We start from the raw sequence: 22,109 nt of genomic DNA, 5'->3' as shown, positions 1-22,109 counted from the left end.
TACATGCTGTTCACTTCTCGCCTTTATTTTAATAGCAGTTATACAAATGGTCTTATGGAGCATTTTTTCTGTTAGCCTGTCATGTCTCATCCTTTTCTCTCTTGAATTTGACTTAAATTATTCTGACGGTAGATGTTGAATATTAACATTGGAAGTAGCAATATTATGATTAAATTGTAACACATGTAGCTGCACCTTTGGAAAAATGCTCTCAAGTGTTCACCAACACACAGAGGAATCCCTGACCTTAGATTGAATTATACATGTATTGGCACTACATTACAATTCCAGAGACATCCTCACACTGAATGTATTTCCATGATTAGAATTTCAGTTCCGTCTGTAATTGCCAGGAATAATGGTTGTAGATTGGGAATCAATAAGGAGCTATGGAGCCTGTGTCACTGGTGACCTTTGTGTGCGCTAAGAGGAGCCTCAGCCAATGACATTTTAAGCTTAAAGGTCCCCATGGATAAGCACTCATCAGGCGGTGTGTAAATGACACTCTTGGCAATCTCTGTGTTTTTCTAAACAGTGTTCAGCCTGGCAGAACATATAGATGCACTCAAGCAGTCTGCAGTGTATGTTCGGCATTAAGCACATCTATACATAGTAGCATGGAGACAGAAAATACTGCAAAAGGGTTAGAGACAGGTTACAGAAAGATGCAGACATCAATAATTCAGTTGTTGGGCAAAGTATGCAGACCTGCTTTTTAAGCTCTAATGAGCTGAAACATCTGTCTGCCTGGGGCATATTTTGACCCTTCTGGCCCCTCTTCAGCCTAGTGCATTGGAGTCCCTTTGCCCCGACCCCCCTCTGTTTGTCAGCACTTCCTTTTTTCACCTGCAGGTGCCCTCCTTCTTTGCATTCTCTCTGTAAGGCGTAGTCATGCACACCCCAGTGTCAGTACCATCTGCCAGCTCCCCTCAGGGGACCAGCCAGGTGCTGGGCATGCTCTCACCCCAGCTATGCCACAACAGCACTGCCTGCTGGGATCAGTCTCGCTGTGCCAACTGTTGATCATCATGTCCTCCCATTCCTGCCCTGAGACTCATTATTAACCCAGGGACAAGCTGTGCTTAATATAGATTTACAGTCGACTAAAGATGGATTCAGAGTATGTTTTAATTTTTCATGAATGCAAATCATTTCCCGAAGCCACATTGAGTCCTTTGTTGTGTGTTGCTGTGATCCTCTTCCGTGTTTGCCGTTGGTCTCCCAGGTTGTTTCCCTTGAGATGCAGCGTGTGTGGAAGCACAGATTTCGGTTTCTGGAATGAGGCTGTACTACCATGTATAATGCTGCTCTGATGTCTACTCCATAACTAATTGTAACATGGGGTCTAAAGTTCAACATGTACAAGGAGAAAATGTGAAACTAAATTGTTGCTAAGTCAGTAATGTTTACATAGTTTCAACATGCCCTGAACCCTCCCAGCAGGGCCATGTGTTTCTGCAGTGTGTCTGTATGTTTGTGATGTATGCCGATAACTCAGTCATCCACATGGCTCCTCCACCAAGATATATCCAGGAGGCTGATGTCAGAAACAGGGCAGAAGGGATAAGGCTGGAGACATCCCCCTGAGTGAGGGGCTTAATTGCATATGCTTCACTTTGTAATACTTACTTTTGTACAGCTTTATTTCATTATCTGGGCAGCATGAATATGTTGTAAAACAAGATTGCATTCATAAATGTACTGTGTCTTTTTCAACTGTTTTCCTTCATTGTTACAGATAAACTGTATGTACAGTAGAAATGTGGACTGTTGATTTTCTCTACACTCAGCACTGTCATTGTGTCATTGAGTCCTGTCACAACCAGTTATAAAACTGATATTTTTTTCCTTGTTAAGGATATTTTGCTCTGTCAGAAAAATCCATATATAAGTGAATATTGGAGTCACTAACTCCTGAACTATCACGTTGTGGCAAACAGCCTCTGTTAGCAATAGTAAGAGATTTTCAGTCATTCTCCCTGCAAGTTCTGTCATTTTAATCACAGTAAATCACATACTTCTTCAATGATTCTTGCGTCGATACTTTTGATCTTGCAGTTCATATCGTCCAACTTTTCTCTGTTTTCAGTAGATGCTTGTATGTTAAAAATCACCATGCTTTTAAGCTTAGTCAGTAACTTACCTTAAATATATATTTGCTTTCTCAAAAGTTCAACTTTAACGAAGCACATATTCATGTCTACTTTGTCATAAGTCATTTTCCTTTAATGATTTTTGCATGGAGCACCCCCAGGCCTCACTTCTCAGCTCAGTTACTAAAAAAATATGTGTACCACTTGCCTGGAGAAGGCACTAAACTCACTTTATTGCTCTTCAATAATTGCTTTTCAACATTTTTATCTTAATGCCGCCTCTTTTTATGGGATCTGAGAAAATACCATTTAGTAGCTCTCAGGAGCAGAGTGGCAATCTTGAATATGATGTGTCTTACCACCTATGTGCCCGATCTGTCTCTCTCCTGCTGTTTAGCTCCTTTTATGAGGCCTGATTCATTGGCAAGCTGTAGCCATTTCATACTAATAGATCTCTTTGCAGCCTGACTCTCTTGTGTGTTATGCTCGTAAGTATTATGTTCCCGGACAATAATTCTCAAAAAGGTATTTCCCAGACTGTCACTTCAATTTAATATTGCAAATGACTCTATTTGGCTTAGCTCATGTATACTCTGATCAGATATTAGGGAAAAAAAGAATTTCTGTTGTTGCAGTCCCAACTTGGCCTAGTGCTCAAGGTCACAATGTATAGCTGCATAGAGGGAGACTTCATGCATAATGTGTACAATATAGCATTCATTGCTAATTAGCACTAACAGGAAAGGATCCCCCCCCCGATTTCCCCTCATTTTAGTCTAATTTGCATAAATATAATGGGGCACAAGAGAGTGTAAAGCCCCAACGTCTGTCCTCCCCTACGGGAGGAGGAGAGGTGTTACTGGGATCTGGGTGCAGAAGTGATAATTGTTAGAGAGCTGTTATTCTGACGCCCAGACCATAAACTTGACGGTGTGAAGTGAACAAAGAGACTGTGGCAAGCAAACAAATGCACCATGAACCTGATACTTACTCAATGGAAAGATTATGCTCTTAATGCAATCTGCTAGATTTAAAAAAGTGTAGATCACTTAGCTTGTGTCCAGAACTGAGTATGAGTTGCTCCTTCTTGTTTTTTTCTTTTTGGTCTGACAGATAATTTTAGCTGTGGGGAGACAGTGAATGAATGCATGTGTTAGACAGTTAATAATTATTCAAGATAAATGGTCATGCTGATGAGGGCATTGAGCATGATTGAGATCAAATACAAGTGATTCATCTTTCTGTATAAATGTAAAAGACCTTGATGGAAGACTCTTTAACAGTTGTGTTACCTAAAACTGGGAATCATACAAAGAGGGTTGAATAATGGTGGTGATTTGGAGGTGGGGGTTGCGGTGTGAGGGAACGGTGATACATTATTCACGGGGGGGGGCTTAAGTGCCAAATTAATTTGTTTTTTCTTTCCAGTTGGACGGCAGAATAAATGGGCGCTGTCAGTCGTGCAGTAAAGTGCCATGCATTCATTTAGACAAGTGTTATTGCTGCACTGGAGCAATATGGTTTTAGCGAAGCAGGCCAGCCTGGTGGGTGGAAGCTTTGTAATTATCTCTGGTTCCTATGATGGCAATAATTGCTAAAACAGCCAAGTGGTCCCAGAGCACAGCAGGTGTGACTGTCAGGCTGCAGGTTGGTGGGCCTGTATGTGGATGTGAGTGCACATGAGCAGTTGGTATGTCTGTGACTGAACAGACCGGCGCCTAGATTTGTTTTTTGTTTATCTGTGATGACAATGGCCCTCCGGTAGTTACTTACTTACTGCAAATCAAAATAATTGGATTTAAACAAAATAGCTTGATTTATTGTATGGTGAATAATATAGCCATGAAAACTAAAAGTCTCCCGAGGGATCAGACACCATATATCACACCATGGCCCTCTCTGAACACTCTCAGCCTTAATCTCAACCCACTCCTATACCATCAATGAACGCATAAGCAGGTTTTTCAGCTTGCCATGTCTCTGTACAATGATCTTGGAAATGTTTTTAACAGATTGGTGTTGACAAATATGCCGTGGCACTGATTAAAGCGGACCAAGCTGATGTTTCCATTTTTTCCACCTCCTTTCCCAGCATTACTTCTAAGCAACTCGGACAACGTGCAAATGCAGAAACACAAATGACTAGCAGAACGGAATATGAATACTAATGGAGCTGGACCATATTTATCTATCTGGCATTCAAAAGAGCTAAATGCTCTGCTTATTCTGTGTGATACAGAGGAAACTTTGAAACATGCAGGACTTTCAGTGGTGCGAGTCAGATAGTGGATATGACAGATGTTTGCCACAAGATATGGCTTCTATTGATGCTCACACATGGCTTGGACTGACAGAGATATTTTTTTCTGCTGGTTTATTTTCTCGTGTCAGTTTCTGTCACTGTGCTGTAGTGGCTCAACTACAACGGACAGACAGAAGCATATAATTACTTATACAGGAAAGTAATTTTAACTCCTGGTATACACTTACAGTAAACAAATACACATGAATTGCACAGTACACCCAAAATGCACAAAATAGGGGTTTGCGGTTCAAATACTCAGCAGTGAAATGAAAAACCTAACAAGGGTATTTTTTTTTATCTGCCATGCCGCCTTGCCTGTCAGAAAGTCAGAAGAAGATCTGTTCCATACTGTTGTGTGGTGAGGACACTGTTTGAGATGATCAACACTTACTCGGCTGACTAATGAGGTGGATTCAGTAGGGGCAAAGGGCTGGATTGAACGTCTTTGTTAGACAGGCCTGCAGCCCCCTTCTTTCCAGCCTTCTCCCAAGGGAGGCCTCACAGACTGCCTAATTGAATCAAGTACACATGGTGCCTCCCCCTTCACAGCTCGGCCCCTCCCCGTACGAGAGAAGCGAGGAGGAGAGCTCTGGCTTTGATGCTTTTGTTCTCTTCAGCACTATGGACAGCGCCAGGGGGCTTCGCTGCAACTAGTTGCCTGCTGTTGGATGAAGAGGCGCATCATCAATGCAGCACTCTGACAGTCACTATCTCTGCAGCTGTTCTCACTACCACTCCTGTGCTGAGGAAAAATAGTGGTGTGTTAGACTCTACAACACCATAAATTACTAACTTTGGATAGAGGGAGCTGGCCCAACCAGAAAGGTTCAATAGCCCATTTACACAGAGTAATATCCCCGCAATACAATTCATGTGTTAGTGGGAAGGTGGCTCAGACAAGCAGAGCTCACAAATGTTAACAAAACAAAGACAGGACTGTGTGACTGCGCATAGCTTAGTGCCTTGTATTTCCTCAGTGACTGCCTCTCTTCTTCTTCTCTCTTCTTCACGCCCAGACACAGACTACATGTCCTTGGTGCTCATCGCAGTTCAGCACCCTCATTTCAGAGAGACAGATTGGAGTTGTGCTTCGAGGAAAAGTCTGCTCATTAGATGGCCTCCAGATACCAGGTTAATGAAGGATCCATTTGTGGGCCAACATTCAATTTGCAGGATACAGAGCAGAACCTGGCCAGAGTCTGCCTCTGAGACGTATGCGGCCTCATCCTGCTGGCTGAGCTGATTTCTATAAATGTCATATAGTATGTTTATTTACATAAACATGTCTCTTGTGCTCTAGTTTTTAAACTTTGATCTGACTCCATTTAAAGTGAATCTAATACAGTCCATTACAATGATATTTTCTATGTTGGTTTGAATTTTAAAATAAACCTCCTAAACACAGGGAAATTAGTACAATTGTTCTAAAAACGTGAATTATTTTACAGCTCTATACCGTGTCTAGTAGAGCTATGAACAACTATTGAGGATGTAATTCAACTGTTGAGCTGTTACTAATATTACTATAATGACTAAGGTAATTCCTTGTGTATTATGCTGGCAGAAATTGGGCTGTTATCCTAAATTTGGGCCATCATTTTACAAAACTAAGGTATTTAATTAAAATAAAACAATTTGTAAAATTGAATTGATTATGAATAAGTATTTTCACTAGACTCACCCCTTTCGACTGAGTAACTCAATCATTAAGCCGTGCCCGGAAAGCACTATTGCAATGAACTTGGGTCAGATATGTCTAAGAGGCTAAAATGTAATTGTGGGGAACTGCTGGATTAGTCCAGGCGGTGTATATCCACTCCTAATGATATTACAGAGGAGTCTGGAGAATACCTTCCAGCACACAGCTCTCATTTGGATGAGCTACAGGAAGACTGAACAGAGATAGTTTCCATCACACATGAAGCAGGCTTTCTCTGCTAGACCGCCATGTTAAGATCAGGCCCTATGAGTCTTCCATTTCAAGCATATCAAGGTCATATAATCACTGCAATTAGTGTAGTGAGCAATTAATGAGTTTTTATTTCCTAATCGCATCTGAATGTTTTATTTCTCTTAAATGCTGATAGCTCTAATGCCGGGGTAATGCATTGACTCTGTGATGGTATTAAACATCCAGAATCTCTATTAAATGCTCTATGCAATCTCCCAGTGTCTGCCCCATCTTTCCAGCTTGAAGCAAACCAGGAAGAGGGGTCCTTCACTTACATTGTCCCTCCCAGGCAAGAGTACCACGCCCAGCTCAGTTCTCTGTAAGTCCTGCAGCTGGAGTATCAATGATATGTTGTCTAAATTTTATCTGATGCACATGAAGGTTACGGCACCTCTGCTTATTACATACAACATAGCACTGTGAAAACATGAAGCTATTTTAAAATAAACAGATAAGTGTCGATGTTGCATGCATTTCTTTACTCATGTTTGATTTAAAATATTAGAGTTATGTTTTTTAAACTACTGTACATATCGATTGTAAATCTACATGGCCTTTGAAAAAGTCTTTTGACTGAGACTGATCAATATCCACTCTGAGTACAAATTTCAAATTCATCAAGCGTCCTTATATAATATTGATTTTGCGCAGTGGCTGCCCTGAAAAGAGTCTGATTACTTTTTCCCCCCATCAAGCACAACAAACAGAAGCTTGATAGAAGCAACAGCAGGCAGGTAGATGCTATGCATTAATACTTCCAGTTTGCCTTTTTGTGATGTTTCACTAAAAGGCAAGAGAGGAATAAGACAAGTAGTATTTATATAAATGCTCTGCTTTGTGGCCTGTGTGTGATCTCTGCTTTTAATCATCGATCGCCCCATCTGTTGCTGGATAAAATAATATTAACCTTTCACGTGATATCAGTCAGAATTGTTTCAGAATTTTCATTGGATTTTCAAACGGGTCTCCAAGCACCATCCCCACTGCAATTATTTTAATAATAACAGTAAGTATGTGTGAAAATCCTTTATGTATTTTTTATTGGCAGGGCTGTGTTACTCCCTATAGGCAGGACCCCAGGTTCAGATGCAGCATAATGTATGCAGTTCTACTCCAGCAGAGCTGCAGCATACAGTAATTTCCGAGCCCCTGCCATCGGGCACTGTTGTGGTTTGAGAGTATAGCAGACAGAGGGGACGGGAATTGTGGAACTGGTCCTGAATAGTAATAGCTTTGCAGACACTTTCCACACACACTGCCGCTGTGCAGTTCAGACACAGCAGAGTGAGCATCCCCTTAACAGAGGTAGACTCTTAGCTGTTCACAGACAGAGGTTAGTGATGGTCGATCAGCTGATGCCAGATGAAATGGGGCCACAGTGACATCTAGTGGCTTTGTATTGGTCACTGTGAGGCGTGGATTGTGTTGATTTGATTTTGTTTTGACTACTTCTTTGACCATTACAATTGCATTGTCCAGTTATAAATTATTTTCCAGTCACGAAAACCATGTCAGAACACAAGTAAGTAACAGAATTTGTGTTGAAGCTGTCTATTTTTGCTGTTCCAGAAATTTATAAAAGCTTTTCTTATTTAAAATATATTCCTCCAAAGATTATTATGAGCCCAACAGTGACTGTCTGGCTTCTCTCTTTTCACAGAAATGCCTTTCTACCATGCTGTTGTGATTTCCCATCTCTGTTTTGTGTTTGCGCTGGAATGCATTCTTTCCTCTCCATTATTTAATTTGATAGATAATGTAATCAACAAGGCCAACAGGCATTAGGCACTGTCCAGTAGCCTACACATAAGTCTTGGGCAAAACCATGTGATACAAGCTGGCCTTGAAAGACAAAAGCAGACATAAAGACTTGGAACAAACCAGGGGTGGGAGGGGGGATCATGAATGTGGGCGGTTCAGTCTGAGTCTAAATACAAGAGCTGAGAGCTTTAGAGACCTTGAACGCTGCGGATCATCGAAAGCCAAGGTTTTGACGGTTGTCATAAGGAAGAGCCCCAAGCACGTGTTTGTTATTACCACTTGGAGTGAACACCCTATTGAAACATTTGAATCAGTGTTTCTGACGTGTAATGTGGAACAAAAATATAAGAGCCATTTACATGAAAAAGCACTCCATGATTCTACATTTAGCAGACAGCGGAGTCATTAAGACAGGTCTTACAGTCTTATTTACTGCTAATTCCTCAGTTGCTTACCTCGTTCTCCTGTTGTTCTCTGATAAGGGTGGTGTGGGGATGCAGGGAGCACCTTGGCTCCTCTCCGGTGTGCGGGCTGGGCTGGGCTGCTCTGTTTGAAGAGCCGTGCAGGGGCCTGTATCTATACTCCGCAGCTTGAGGAGACCGTGTAGAACAGATTTAAAGCTCTTCTGTTATTCCCACCTCAGCTTAATGTGTAACCTCACAATTGCCTCTGAATACAGATGTGCTGCTGCTGCTTCTCAATGAAGCTGTTCCAGCAGTGTCAGCTATTGTCTAGCTTGTCTTGTGTCAGCTCAGCTCCAGCTAATAGCCTATCATCTGTCCATCTATACAGGGTTGGCCATCATGAAACCCTGCTGAATAGCCCAGCCTGTTCATTAAAGACCAGACCATTGTACTACACAAAAAAAGGCTGATGGGTTAACTTCTCTATTCCGAGTTCTTATCAGATTTTTTTTCTTTTGTTTTGTTTTGTTAAAAAAAAAAAAAAAAAAGATTTTAGAAATTTGAATGATGTACCCAGAATGCATAACATCCCTTCAGCCCCCGTGCACTGGCTTGCCTCAGTCAATATGAAGCTAATGTAAGTCTTTAACCCTCTGATGGACCCCTGGCTAATGCAATTAATTCCTTTCTATACATGATAAATGGTCTTTCCCAAGGTTGCATAGAAGCTATGACTGATGAAAGCATACCAAACAGCACTCTAAATAGCCATCTTCTCCACAGTAATGTACACACTGGAATGGGAACAATTTATGGGGTCATCATTTGGGTCTATTGACTCTTTCTTTAATGGCAGTTGTTCTATTCTGAACTGTTCTCCCACACTGTGATAATCAAGATGCAGGCCATTGGCTTTCAGACACTACATGTTCTCGAGATATCCATCTCCATCTGGGGTGGAAGTTGGTGTTTCTCTCTAAGATTTGTAATTACATCAGTTGACTTGTCTGACCTTAGACCCGTGTTTTCGGGAAGAGGTGTGTGGCTGGGTGTTGAAATCATTGCATCAGTTCTCTGCAGTCTGATGTAAATTCAATCCCACTGACAGTCCTGCCAAAATACGAATGATGCATTACACAACAGGCATGCCTACCACTCCCTCATCAATCTTCATGCCCTTTTCACAACCTCAGCCATGATGAGACACGTTTTTAATTTTAAGCTACAATGTTTAATTCATTTGGATTTGTTTATTTTTACCAGACAATCATTGTTGTAGCTACCCAATATGATTTTCAACTGGATGCCCTACTTTGTCATTGAATGCATTTTGCAAAACCCACTGATAAGTTTGTCTTTATCATTTGTTTCAGATACTGTTACACCAAGTTTCATAAATATCTTTATACCTTTCACTCTTGGGGGTCCCTTTTGGGTACAAGCAACATTAGCATTTTCATGTTTCTCTGAACTATTCAACAGCAAGCTGGTTTCTGTAAATGTCAACTGGTGTGTTAGTCATTAAGCTTCAGTTGTATAGCATTTTGGAAAGGTCATGTCGAGCCAGCAGGGAAAAGCAGTCGTTGTGCTGCGGCTGGCTGTGACATGGATACCACCCTGCTGTTGGCAAGGCTTTAGGGCTGGTTTAGATTACTTCATTTCCACAGAGGCTAAGTCACACTTCCTCTATATGTTACTTTATTTCATTACTTTATATATATATTATATTGTGTCAGTCACAGGGGCTGGTAATTTTACCTTTAATACTTTAGGTAAATTTAGCCAATACTTCTGTACTTTTACTTAAGTAAGATTTTAAATGCAGGACTTTTACTCATGGAAGAGTTATTTTGTGGTATTGGTACTTAAAAGTTCAGTGTGTGAGTTTTAGTGGCATATAATGGTGAGGGTTGTGAATTGCAACCAAGTGCACAAGTCACCGCTCACCCCTCCCTTTCCAAGCGCAGAGGAGAAGCTACGTTGACCGACACTCTCCCTCGGGTCTTACGCTAAATAATACATGTGGTCCTCCATTTGTCCAAATTTCACGTCTATTTCTAACAAACCAGACAACTACTACTACTATTACTTCTACTACCTATGCTTCATTTTCACTTTTTCTTCATACAGAGTCAACATAGTGATGAGACATGCTCTGTAAAGCAGTTTTTCCATTTGGGCTAACGTTAATGTAGAAAAAGATGGCGCAACATGGCGATTTCCATGTAAGGGGACCCGCAGTGTATGTAGATGGAAATGGCTCAATCTAAGGTAATAAGAACATAACGGTTCATTATGTAAGGTCTTTATACACCACTGAAAACATAGTTATGTGTATTACATTGCATTTCTGTTAATAGATCCTCCTAAATTTTACACACAGGAACTTTAAATAAAGGATTCAAGGACTTCCTTCACCACTGACTTATTACAATGTCAGAATCTTAACTGGAAATACTCCTTACAATGTCTGAGAAGCCTTTGATAGTAATGCAATGTTATGTTTACTTCTTTTTTGACGGACTTAATTGAACTTACAGTAGACATGGTATTAGGGGTTCTACACATTACCTATGTTGTAATTCTCCTGAAATCCTTCAGGGTACTTTCAGGGTAAGTCCAAACAATTAGGTAATCCTCAATACTACTATGTGAGGATTCAATGTATGCATGTTTTTTTTTTTTAATCTGGAGGATCGTCTTTTAGCTTTATTTTCTATCACCTCACTGTTGTTACTGAGCTGTGTGTTTGGATGCACTCATTCACTCACACTATTCATTATCCCTGAGGCCAACCCTTCTTTTACGTGCATCCCCTGTTTTTTATGGAGTACTGTGGTTTCATGGCAGCATAACCGTAATTGACAGATGTTGATTTACTGATAACCCATGGCTTTGCACTCACTGTGGACCTCATAAGGAGTGGCATTGGCTGTCGAGCCTCACACGTCCTTGAGTCAAAGCTGCATGTTGCCCTTGACATACACCTCTCTCTTTCCATCCCTCCTTTCTATTGCCATTTTTTAAAAAAAACAACCCACATAATGGCTCACTGCAGATGTGATTTTATTTTGCTGACAGCGCACAGACATGATTACATGGAACAAAATGTAATTTTCTTAGGGGAGACCTGAAATTAATTTTGTTTGTGTGTGCCACAAGATAAAATTCAATTATGCATAATTTAATGTTAGTGCATGGAGAGCGAAAGAGTTAAGTTTAATTATTACAAATTTGACTGAATCATAATTTGAATGAGAATTTTCCTAGATATTGTGCAGGTCAGGTTTGACAAAAACGCAACAGTCACAGCAATTTAAATATTTTAATTCAATTAAATTCTTTGCATTTTAAACTGTTAAACATGACATTTTCACAAATTTGAAATCTTTGCATACCTTAATAATCAACTATGAAATAGGTACATGATAAAGTTATTATCTCATGTAATGTGTCCAATGTCTCTAATGGATATCAACATTGAGGAGCAGGCTTTTAGAAAATTTTCCAGCATGCCATCCTGTGTGTAAAACCATCTGTCTCCATCTGTATTCACACGGCCATCTCCAACCACTGGGTGAACAAGGGGTGTGTAATTATGAGTGATCCAAACTGTAGAATACAAAGTGAGAAATGTCTTCTTGTTAAAAAATAGTTGAACAATGTAAATATTGTCTTCTAATCCCTTCATACCAAGATCTCCACTGCAGCAGCATAGACATAAAAGAGGAACCGAACGGCCCTGTGGTAATGAGAGTCCGGTTGTGTAAACCACAGTCCTCTCTGTGTTTCTCCTTTCTGTTTCGATTACCTTCACTTCTACAACACCCCTCTTACCTCTGTGTCCATTAGCACACTACAAGTATTTCCGCTTGGCTTTGTCACGTGTACGGTATCATGGGAGGGTTGAGGAGGATGGAGCTCTTATAGAAAAGAAGCACAGGGAGGATGCTTAGGTCAAATATGGGGAAAGTGGGGGGGAAAGAGTGAAGTCTGAGTCAGATGAAGGACTGAAGGGAAAAACAAAAGGTGGTAGACAGGAAAAGGTAGAATATGTGGCTGTAGAGAAAGCTCCTGGGAGTAGCCTTGCTCTGGCAGGCTAATTGAAGCTCTGTGTGGCAGCAAACTCTGAGCTGTCACTCAGTTGAAGAGCCCCTTTGCTGCATTTTGCAGGCTGTATGCTGAATTTCTATGTTACAACAGAAAGCCCAGGCCACAAATCGACACTGTGTCACTGAGACCCCCCACCCCACCCTTTCCATAGGGACAAACAGCACATCCCATTCCCCTCCACAGATTATTTTTGTAACAGAGTCAGAGGCATTCTGAACATGAGCTGCAACTGCAGAGCACAACATGTGAATGTAAATTATTTTGTTCTAATGATTTTGTAAATTTGTCGGGCAATCTCATACATGATAATGTGATATTAGACTCTGCGGGAAATGTTTTCACTTGTACAGGTTTTCCCTCGTTGGATTAGAAGAGATTATGTCTTCTAGCAGAGCACATAGCTGCAAGCATCCAGTGCATTATTTATCATGAATTAAAGCAGTCTGTTATGAAAATATTTATCTAAAAGCTGAACAGAGTAGAATTTTTATATGTGAAGCTGTAACTGAGATATTCACGCACATGGTTGTTACTCCAGTATTGAATTAAATAGAATTTGTCCATGTTTAAACAAAGATGTGTCCATAAAACATAGCTGTTTAGCATATTCGTATTTCTCAGAATTGTTTTCCATTGTATCCAGCTGTTTTGCTAAGCTAATGGATGTCCAACACAATTCATTGCCTGCTACAAATAAATGCAAAAGGACAGGACAGTTTGCTTTAATGCATGGTATTACGGTCAGGTTTAATAAGTTCACTATTTATACCTAAACGACAGAATATAGGCCTATTTGGAGACTGTAAAGTAATGCCAGGCACAGTCTTTTTAGATCACTGATGACTCTTCCTCCCTGCCCTCACTTTATCATTTAGTCTCAATCAGATCTTGTGCCATCACTAATTGTCAATCTCAGCCTTCACTGCTTATGAGCTAAACAAACAGGATAGTTATTGATCCACACAATTGGAGGTTCCACACACATTTGCATATATGTGTGTGCACATAAACACTTTAGCAAGTTAAACTGTATATAGCACATTTCATGCACAATGGAAACATACAAGAAGCACACGATCCAGTTACTGTCAATCATAATGGCTAAAATGTCAGACTTTTACATTGGCTGTCCACTTTTCATGAGCTAATAAACATCTTAGAGTCATTGCATAGTTCCAATAATCCAACAGGAGATACATGTTGATAATTTGTTTATATTTTGTTTTGTTTTTCCTTAAACCCACGCTAATTTTGTTTAAATTCAGCTCCTCTAGATGAAATGATTTTTTTTGCACAGTATTAGTTATTTGACATCAGGGTCTCAGTGAGTTGAGTGAAGCTTGGAATAAATGCTCAGAGCAAGTCACAGGTGCTGCACAGCATGTCACTTAGAAATCATTAGTCAGTCCCCATCAATCTGCTTATCCAGGCTAAGACAGAATTCACATGGGGGCTGGTATTTACTGAGCAGGCCTCCCTTTGATTCCATTGATTGGTACATGCTTCTTCCAGGCATAAACACAAGGTTTGATATTGTTTTCAAAATTGCTAAGATACAAAGTGCAATGGAGGCAGAAGTAATCAGATCTTTTATTTAAGTAAAAGTTGCTATACCACAATGCAGAAATACTCTGTTTCAAGCAAACGTCCTTCATTCAGAGTTTCTCTTAAGTAAAAGTATGAAAGCTTCGGCATCAAAATATTCTACTAGTACCAAAAAGTATAAGTACTCATTGTGCAGAATGGCCAGTTTCAGAATGATATATATATTTTCCAATTATTATTATTATTGATGCATTATTGTGTGAGGATCACTTTAAAGTTGCAAATAGTAAGTGTGGGGCACAAACTACTTAAATACAGCTTGGCATTGACATTATAATTTGTTAAATATATTTTGTAGTAATAATCTGAATCTCTGGAAAAGGGTATATTAATACATTGTTTATGGGAATGTGCAAAGCTACAGGGTTTCCGAAGAGAATTATTGAATGTAGGTAAAGCAGTTTCTCTCCAAGCCAAACTTTGAATACTTGAAATTTACCCTGAAGATTCTTTGTATTATTGTTATTAATTGTTACTTTGTACATTTAACAGATATACAGATATGTACTTGTACATATCTTCCGCAGGAATGTGAACATAGGCATTTAAGGCTTGCTTTGCTTTGGAGAGACTGACTCATGTTGTGAAATTCAAGGACTGAATCTGCAAAGAACCTAAAGTTGTCACATGTTGTGGAGTAAAAGTATAATATTTGCCTCTAAAATGGAGTAGAAGTACAAAGTAACATATAATGGAATTACTCTGTGGGAGTACTTCAAAATTGTACACTTTCCACCAATGCAAAAAATAGGGATATGGTGTATACCATTGTTTTGCCTTGAGCTCTGTTGAACATGAAACACGATGCTAAAATATTTTGCACATAACAGGAGTCCCTGTGATTGGCCTGGAAGTTGCCACGGTCTGTGTTGTGGTTACAGGTCGATTGTTCTGACTTGATGACAGATCTCCAACTTTCACATCCACCATCAGTTACATATTCACTCTCCTGCTCAGGGCATTTTTTTGCTGGATGAAGGCCTCAAAAAAGACAAAATCACATAGCAGCCCTGCGGCTACAAAGGTAGGCTCTGACAGTGTGGAAGTATTTTTGTTGGAGGGAGGGCCTGCAGAAAGAACAGAAAATGACTTTATTTCATGTAATTTCTTTGAATTTGTGCTGGCAACCACAATCATTGACAGTGTTGTATATGCAAGGCTCAAACCTGAAGGACTTTAGGGCTATTGACTAAGAGCTCTCTTGTTATAATTATAGAGTGGGTCCTGTATGCATGGTGACATAACCACCTTTGTATTCAAGAGATGAAGAGGTAGAACAGGTCACACACAAGCACAGCGAATATTGAGAGGTCATAGCTACAATGTTTTTTGGATAAAATATTTAATTTTCTGTAAAAACATGACCGGTAGATTTAAGGTTCCCATTGCAGATGCCATTTACAGTAGTCCTCCCACATTGTTATGGAAGACCAACAGCCAACCCTTTGCCAAGGTAATGCTACTTGCTCGTGGGTTCTGTTGTGTAAGTAATCCTTGCGTGTTGAAATTGGTTTTACTTCCTCTACTTATGCTTGGGGTCAATTAGATACCACAGAGGCCGAACTCCCTGTTAGACCGCTTATTAACAAGCTAATAGACTAATTTGGGATTTGGAAGCGACAGTCAACAGTGATATATAGATATAGATAAAGATATAGCGTATAAAAATACACTATATTTAACCATGTTTCACAGCTGGTGTAGTGTACATCAGTTCAACGTGTATGTAAGCAATTCTCATTAAATTACAAAAAAGTAAAATATGAAGCTGATAAAACAATGTTAAGCATGTTTTATAGTGGTTAAAGAGGGCCTGGGGTCTTCAGGACCACAAACAGAATGTTAGGGTTAAAAGTGATGGTTGTCATTAACTTTTTCTGAGACAGCTTCTAGCCGAGCACGGCAATAGATTTTGTCAATGAAACCAATATTTCCTCTTCAGCTTCAGAAGAATGGCTACGATCTCCCATCCCATAATGCCCTGGCACAGATCCTGCCAAATTACCACTACCTTTTCAAGGGAGACAAGACTGAGCTCCATGGGGCAGCCCGACAAGAACAGGAGAGACTGGCTGAGAGGCGACAGGCTTCACAGGCCAACAATCCCAACATAAACCACACCTATCAAGTAAATCATCCACATAAACGGTAAACAGACAACTATGTGTGAGAAGCAGGGTTTTTATGTCATGATTATTGAATGAATAATGAAAAAAAGTTATTTTTATTAAATGTGTTCATGCCTTAGATCCCCTCTGCAGGACTTTGAGGATGATCCCCACATGACAGAGATCAGCAACCTCTACACTAAGGTTATTAGACATAATCAGTTCCTAAATTCTTCAATCAATCAGCAGATAGTAGAATAGATTAACATTTCTTGGACTGATTGCACTCAAGGAGGATCGGGCTGATGAGGTTATAACTTGTGCTAGAGTCCCAGGGTGTTATTTATCCATATCTTGACATTTTTCTGCTGTAGCTGTGAGACTTTCTTGCTTATTTAATTTAGTTATTTAAAATCACTCCTTGGATCTTTGAACTGGCCAAAATTACGTATGTTTATCCATATAGATTTTATGTTAATTCATTTAGATTTTGTTAACTTATATGATAGAAAAGCAGAGATCCATGTATCAGTTGCACAATTTCATAGTGACTTCACATGCATTTAATGTATAATACTAGTGTACATAAATCATCAGAATGATAAGAGTTTGGAGAAACCTGAGTAAATACAACATCCTTGTAATGCAATCCAGCTGCCTTCTGTCTGTGGTATAATTGGCCTAAAGTGACAGTATGTATGACAGCAATGCCACGTCTACAAATCATAGGGGGGCAACCTCTAGCATTCACAGGCTCCTTTTATTTTGAACACATGATGGGACTTTCGAGACTCATCATGGGGAGCCGTCCTTCTCATCATACCTGTTAGCCCCCCAGCAGAGACACCATCTCATCTACAGTCATGATTGTCACCTCGTCCCTGCCCTTTCAATTAGATGCTCAATTTCACCCTTGTATCCCACGGGAATCACAACCACACCATCTGAGATTGGAATCCCCTAATCGTCGCCTCCCCTCCATATACGTGCAGCTGGACCCTGCTCTTAGTCTCCATTCAATTCTGTCTATTCAATATGAGAGACGGGAATGTGACAGAACAGAGAACAATGAGCATATACAAGCTGCTAGAAAATATGCCTTACACAGAGATATGTCTTGATAACAGAGCTCTGCAACAATGGAATTGTTGCTAAAAGCTAAAGTCAGTGAGACATTTTGTATATTTTAAAAAGGCAAAGAAAGGCATCAAGAAAAAAGTGATTTTTTTGGCTTGTCTTGCAGAGATACATGAATTTGGCATGAGTTTGGCCTCTACACATCAGCAAATGGGCTTTCATAGGAGGGCAGCTCTGTGAATGCACAACTAGGATTTACCCAAATTCCTGGTTAAAGCTCTCAAGACAAAAGACCTTCACAGTATAGGTTGTTACTGCTCCTTTGGATTTAAGGAACCAGAGTCATGAATTTATTGTACCCAAACCCTAGACAATCGATTACAGGAATACCACACAATATGGCAGAATATATTCTTTTGGCTTTCAGTTATCGAAGGAAGGTTAAAATCTTCAGTTCAGAAGAAGCCTCTCGGATGAAAGGGGAAACATCTTCGGGTATCTTCAACCTATTTTGAAGTTGCCCTTGATTTTAACCTTCTTTGGATAATTTTGACCTCGATGACTGAGAACCTTCACAGACATCAGCATCCAGTTAAATTCCATGTCAAATGTGATGTGCTTATCCAAAACTAAGATAAAATAAATTATTAATGAGACACTGAGCCTCTAACAAATTATATTGCTGCAATATTTGGAAATGGTGTCAGTATACATACATGTCAAAGCTTTAAGATGGTGTTGAAGAGACATCTAGTGGTGGTGATCACATAGAGTCACTTGGCATCAAATTTGTCCCCAAAAAACCCAACAGTCACTCTTTCTCACTATTTGATTACAAATGAATTGGGGGGAAGTTTTTAGTCATCTTTGCACTTTACAACAGCCTTAATAGCACTCATGAAACTCAATCTGGTACAGTTTCACTAAGTGGGATATTTGTTATAGTTTATTTAAAAAAAGATTAATTTAATTCCCACTTAAAGCAACTGGCTTGACACTGAGCATCCGTGTCTTTCCATCAGGAGGTGGAAAACTATCGTTCAGCCATGAGCAAGATGGCAGACGACATCATAGCGCTGAGGACACGGGTGGTGACATTGGAGGCAGAAAACAGTCAGCTCCGCATTGATCTGTCTCTGCACCAGGACCTTGGCCGTGATCTGCTCACCGATACAGACATTGACGTCATGACCAAGGCTGAGATTTCTGACCATATAGGTAAGCCACAGCAGAGCACCATGGTGAATTACAGTACTCAACTATAACTTTTATCCATTCATTAGTGTCCTGTCTTTTTATTTATTTTTTTAATTTAACCTTTATTTAACAGGAAGTCCCTTGAGAGTGAAATCTCTTTTCCAAGGGAGACCCGGCCAAGATGGCACACCAGTTACAATTTAAATAGAAATACAGAATAGTCAAAACAAACAACAAGCATCACACACAAAGGAAAGGGACTAAGCCAGGTCACATGTGGCAGTTACATTTCTCAGTTACATGGCATTTTAACATGGCTTTAAATTCATTTAATGGGACTAGATCGTTTAGATGTGGCAAGTTTAGTAAGTTATTCCAAGACCAGGGACCAAAGTAAGAGAAGGCTTTCTTTCCCAGCTCAGTAAAAACCCTTGGAACATGGTAAGAGAGCCACCTGGTGGAGCAGAGATGAAAACTGCTGGTATTCTGCTTCAGGAGATTACATAAATATGCCGGCAGTTTCCCAGCATGGCCTTGTATAGAAAAATATGCAAATGAAGATGTCTACGCAGACTTAGTGACAGCCAGCCTGCCAGTTCATAAAGCGTACAATGATGAATACGCAGAGCACTATGGTACACTATGGAGAGTACTAGAGGCTGCATGGATGTAGACAACATCACCATAGTCCAAAACACTTAAAAAGGTAGCCTGCACAAGTTATTTTCTGGCTATCATGTTAATACAAGCCTTATTTCTTAAGTAAAAAGTCAGATTTAACACCATCTATAGAAACACATTGCGTCCACATTGCGAAATTCACCGTTCTGGAGATGTGAAATAAATTTGGTCCTGAACACAGAGTTGTCTTTGTCGTAGTTACTCTGAAGCTTCAGAGGTACAAATCAGACAGAGTAAAGAGCAGTCTGCAGGAGAGTACAAAGACGTGAAAAGTGTGAGTTTTTATAGAGCTGTGTAGCAGGGTTGTTTATAGCTTCGAGCAGAAAAATGATTGTTAATGACAGTTACTAAAACAATGCAGTGAATGAAACAGGAACTTTGTCTAATGTCTGTCAGGTCAGATAGGGGCCCTGGGTCATTAGCGTATATGAGAATAGACCAGCGGAAAAGTACCGAGGCTGCAGAAGTGAGAACAACTGAACTGACGGTGACCCGCGGTGAAGTACACAATGTTCTTCATCAAACAATATAAGAATCATACAGTAATGCAATAAGATATATAAATTGCCATAACAATCTCCTATTCCAATATTACTTAATCTTAAGATTTACTTAATACTTAAAATGAGCCAGAACCAAAACCATGCAAAAGCAATCATTGATATTCTGACTCTACCCTCACCAGAAGTTTAGCTCAAATGTAAAAAGACATGTTTGGATTCATAAATGTCATAAATAAAAGTTTGCTATCCAGCCAGCAGTTGTTGAACCTTCAGTGCATGTTATGGATTTAAGGGCATTTCATTGAATTAGTGATGTGGGCCATAGCTCACTGTGCTTGCTAATCCTTGTGAGTGTCTATTCCCAAACAGACTGTGCCGTTTTTGTGATAAGGCAGTTAATTTAGGCCACAGACAACGATAAGCTCTGTGGGCAGCACATCCCTTATCTCCTGAAGGACAGTTTGTGACCCTCAGTGAAAGGATGTTCCAGAAGGTCTCTCTGCTGGCATCAAAGCAAAGGGACTACATTTAAGTCCAGTCCAAAAGAAAATCCATTCCATTTCAAAAGGTTTATTAATCAGTGTTGTGATCATTATTGTTCGAATGACCAAACCTCAACTTACATGTAAGTTTCAATCTCTACCGATCAAATGCCTATTCTCATCTTAGATAAACATGTCCTGTGCTGATTTCAACATATGAATGTAGCCCATAAAATCACATTCCTATAGAAATCTGCACAAATAACAGACACCAGATTACCCAGATTTATGTTGTTGTGTACGATATTTTCAACTATATTGTTTTTTTTAAGCCTCTCTGAAATTCAAGCTAGCCAGTGAGACCAGTAAGGCGGCCTTGCAAAGAGACCGGATCCAACAACTGCAAAATGAATTGATCAAGGTTACAAGATACACGTACATACATTATGTCACACACATTCATGTCAGTGTATTTGTGGTGTTTATAAAGTTTACCATTCTGTCTTCCTTTCGTGTGTTGTATAGAAGAATGACAGTGAGAAGGAGCTACTAAAACTTCAGAGAGTCCACCAGCAGCAGCAGGAGGATCTGCAGTGCCACCAGAATCTCTTGACAAAGACGGCAACTTTGGAGGCTACAGTGAAACAGCAGGAAAAGGTGAACACTCACCCCCAAAATCTGCTCTGCACTTGCCAAATAGGGAATAATGCTTCTTTCTATGAAAAACAGCTAGAAACATACAATGTTAGGATAATATCTTGTATACTTTTGCCATCCCAATTGTTCAGGTAATTCAGAACATGGAGAAAGCATTATATAGCAAACTCAGAGAGAAGAACAAGAGTGGTGACAAAAGGCTGGTGGCAAAAAAGCAAAGAGGTAGGTGGACTCAGTGGGTTGAGGGATTAATGTTTTCACAAAAAAAACATTTGGTAGCCAGAGTATCTGTTCATACTGTGTAGGTGAGATTGACCACAGAAAGGAAGAGATGGAGTCAGCCCTGGCAGCAGAAAACACTCGTCTCAGAGAAGAGCTGGATAGGATTCGCCTGCAGCCTGCTGCAGTCATTATTCAGCAGTCAGCACAGGTACTCTTACAAAAACTCTCAATCACATTAAAGGGCTCAGCCTAGAGTATAGCTCAGAGTCAAGATTCCATATGTCTTGAGGAATAGTATTGTACTACCCTAATTTTGTCCTACAGCTATGGAAATCTCAAACCGATGTATGTCATGTCCTCCTCAGACAAAAGACGCACTGCCACTCAAGGAGAGACTGAGTTTACTGAACAAACTAGAGAAGGCTGAGGCAAGAGCCCAAACACTGGAGACCCAGGTGAAAATACATAAAAATAAGATACTATTATACTGTATATGTAGACCTTTTGAGTTTTTTCAATGCTGGTTAAGTGGATGCTTTGCCTTTGCACGTATTACAGCTGGAGGAGAACTCTAAATTATGGGGGAGAGAGAAACAAGACATGTTGACCAAACTGAGTGAGCACAGGCATGGCTTTGTCCGGACCTCCACCACAATCCTTCATAATGTTCCATCGGTCAGCTGAGTGCAGTTAGCATTAATTTTACACAACATGTACTGTAAAGTGTGTAATTATTTTATAAATTTTTTGACCTGGAATGATTTCTGCTTTTTACAGAGGTCAGCGTCATTGCATCAGAAAAGCTTGTTTTAATGTTGCAAATAAGATATTTTTACCTAATAAATGTATTTAGATATTAAAATATGTAATAAAAGTACATTACACAACATATACTAAATCAGTTGTGTTGTTTTATTCACCACTGTTTATATAGATAGCTATTTTAAAAT

At 39.9% G+C, this 22,109-nt stretch overlaps 1 protein-coding gene across 1 annotated transcript; it reads left to right on the top strand.

Annotated features, from left to right (window-relative positions):
• Positions 1 to 18,314: 18,314 nt before the first annotated feature.
• ccdc33 (coiled-coil domain containing 33) lies at positions 18,315 to 21,967 on the top strand. The gene is made up of 8 exons (XM_046037084.1): positions 18,315 to 18,329; positions 18,440 to 18,635; positions 20,613 to 20,701; positions 20,806 to 20,937; positions 21,069 to 21,159; positions 21,243 to 21,367; positions 21,525 to 21,614; positions 21,718 to 21,967. Exons 1-8 carry the CDS (start codon positions 18,315 to 18,317, stop codon positions 21,841 to 21,843), a joined length of 864 nt encoding a protein of 287 aa, XP_045893040.1. The 3' UTR covers positions 21,844 to 21,967.
• Positions 21,968 to 22,109: the final 142 nt, after the last annotated feature.

The sequence above is a fragment of the Micropterus dolomieu genome, linkage group LG22, assembly GCF_021292245.1.
Source record: "Micropterus dolomieu isolate WLL.071019.BEF.003 ecotype Adirondacks linkage group LG22, ASM2129224v1, whole genome shotgun sequence".
Lineage (NCBI taxonomy): Eukaryota > Metazoa > Chordata > Actinopteri > Centrarchiformes > Centrarchidae > Micropterus > Micropterus dolomieu.
Note: the sequence above shows the minus strand (reverse complement) of the source record. Positions and strands in the feature narration are given on the sequence as shown.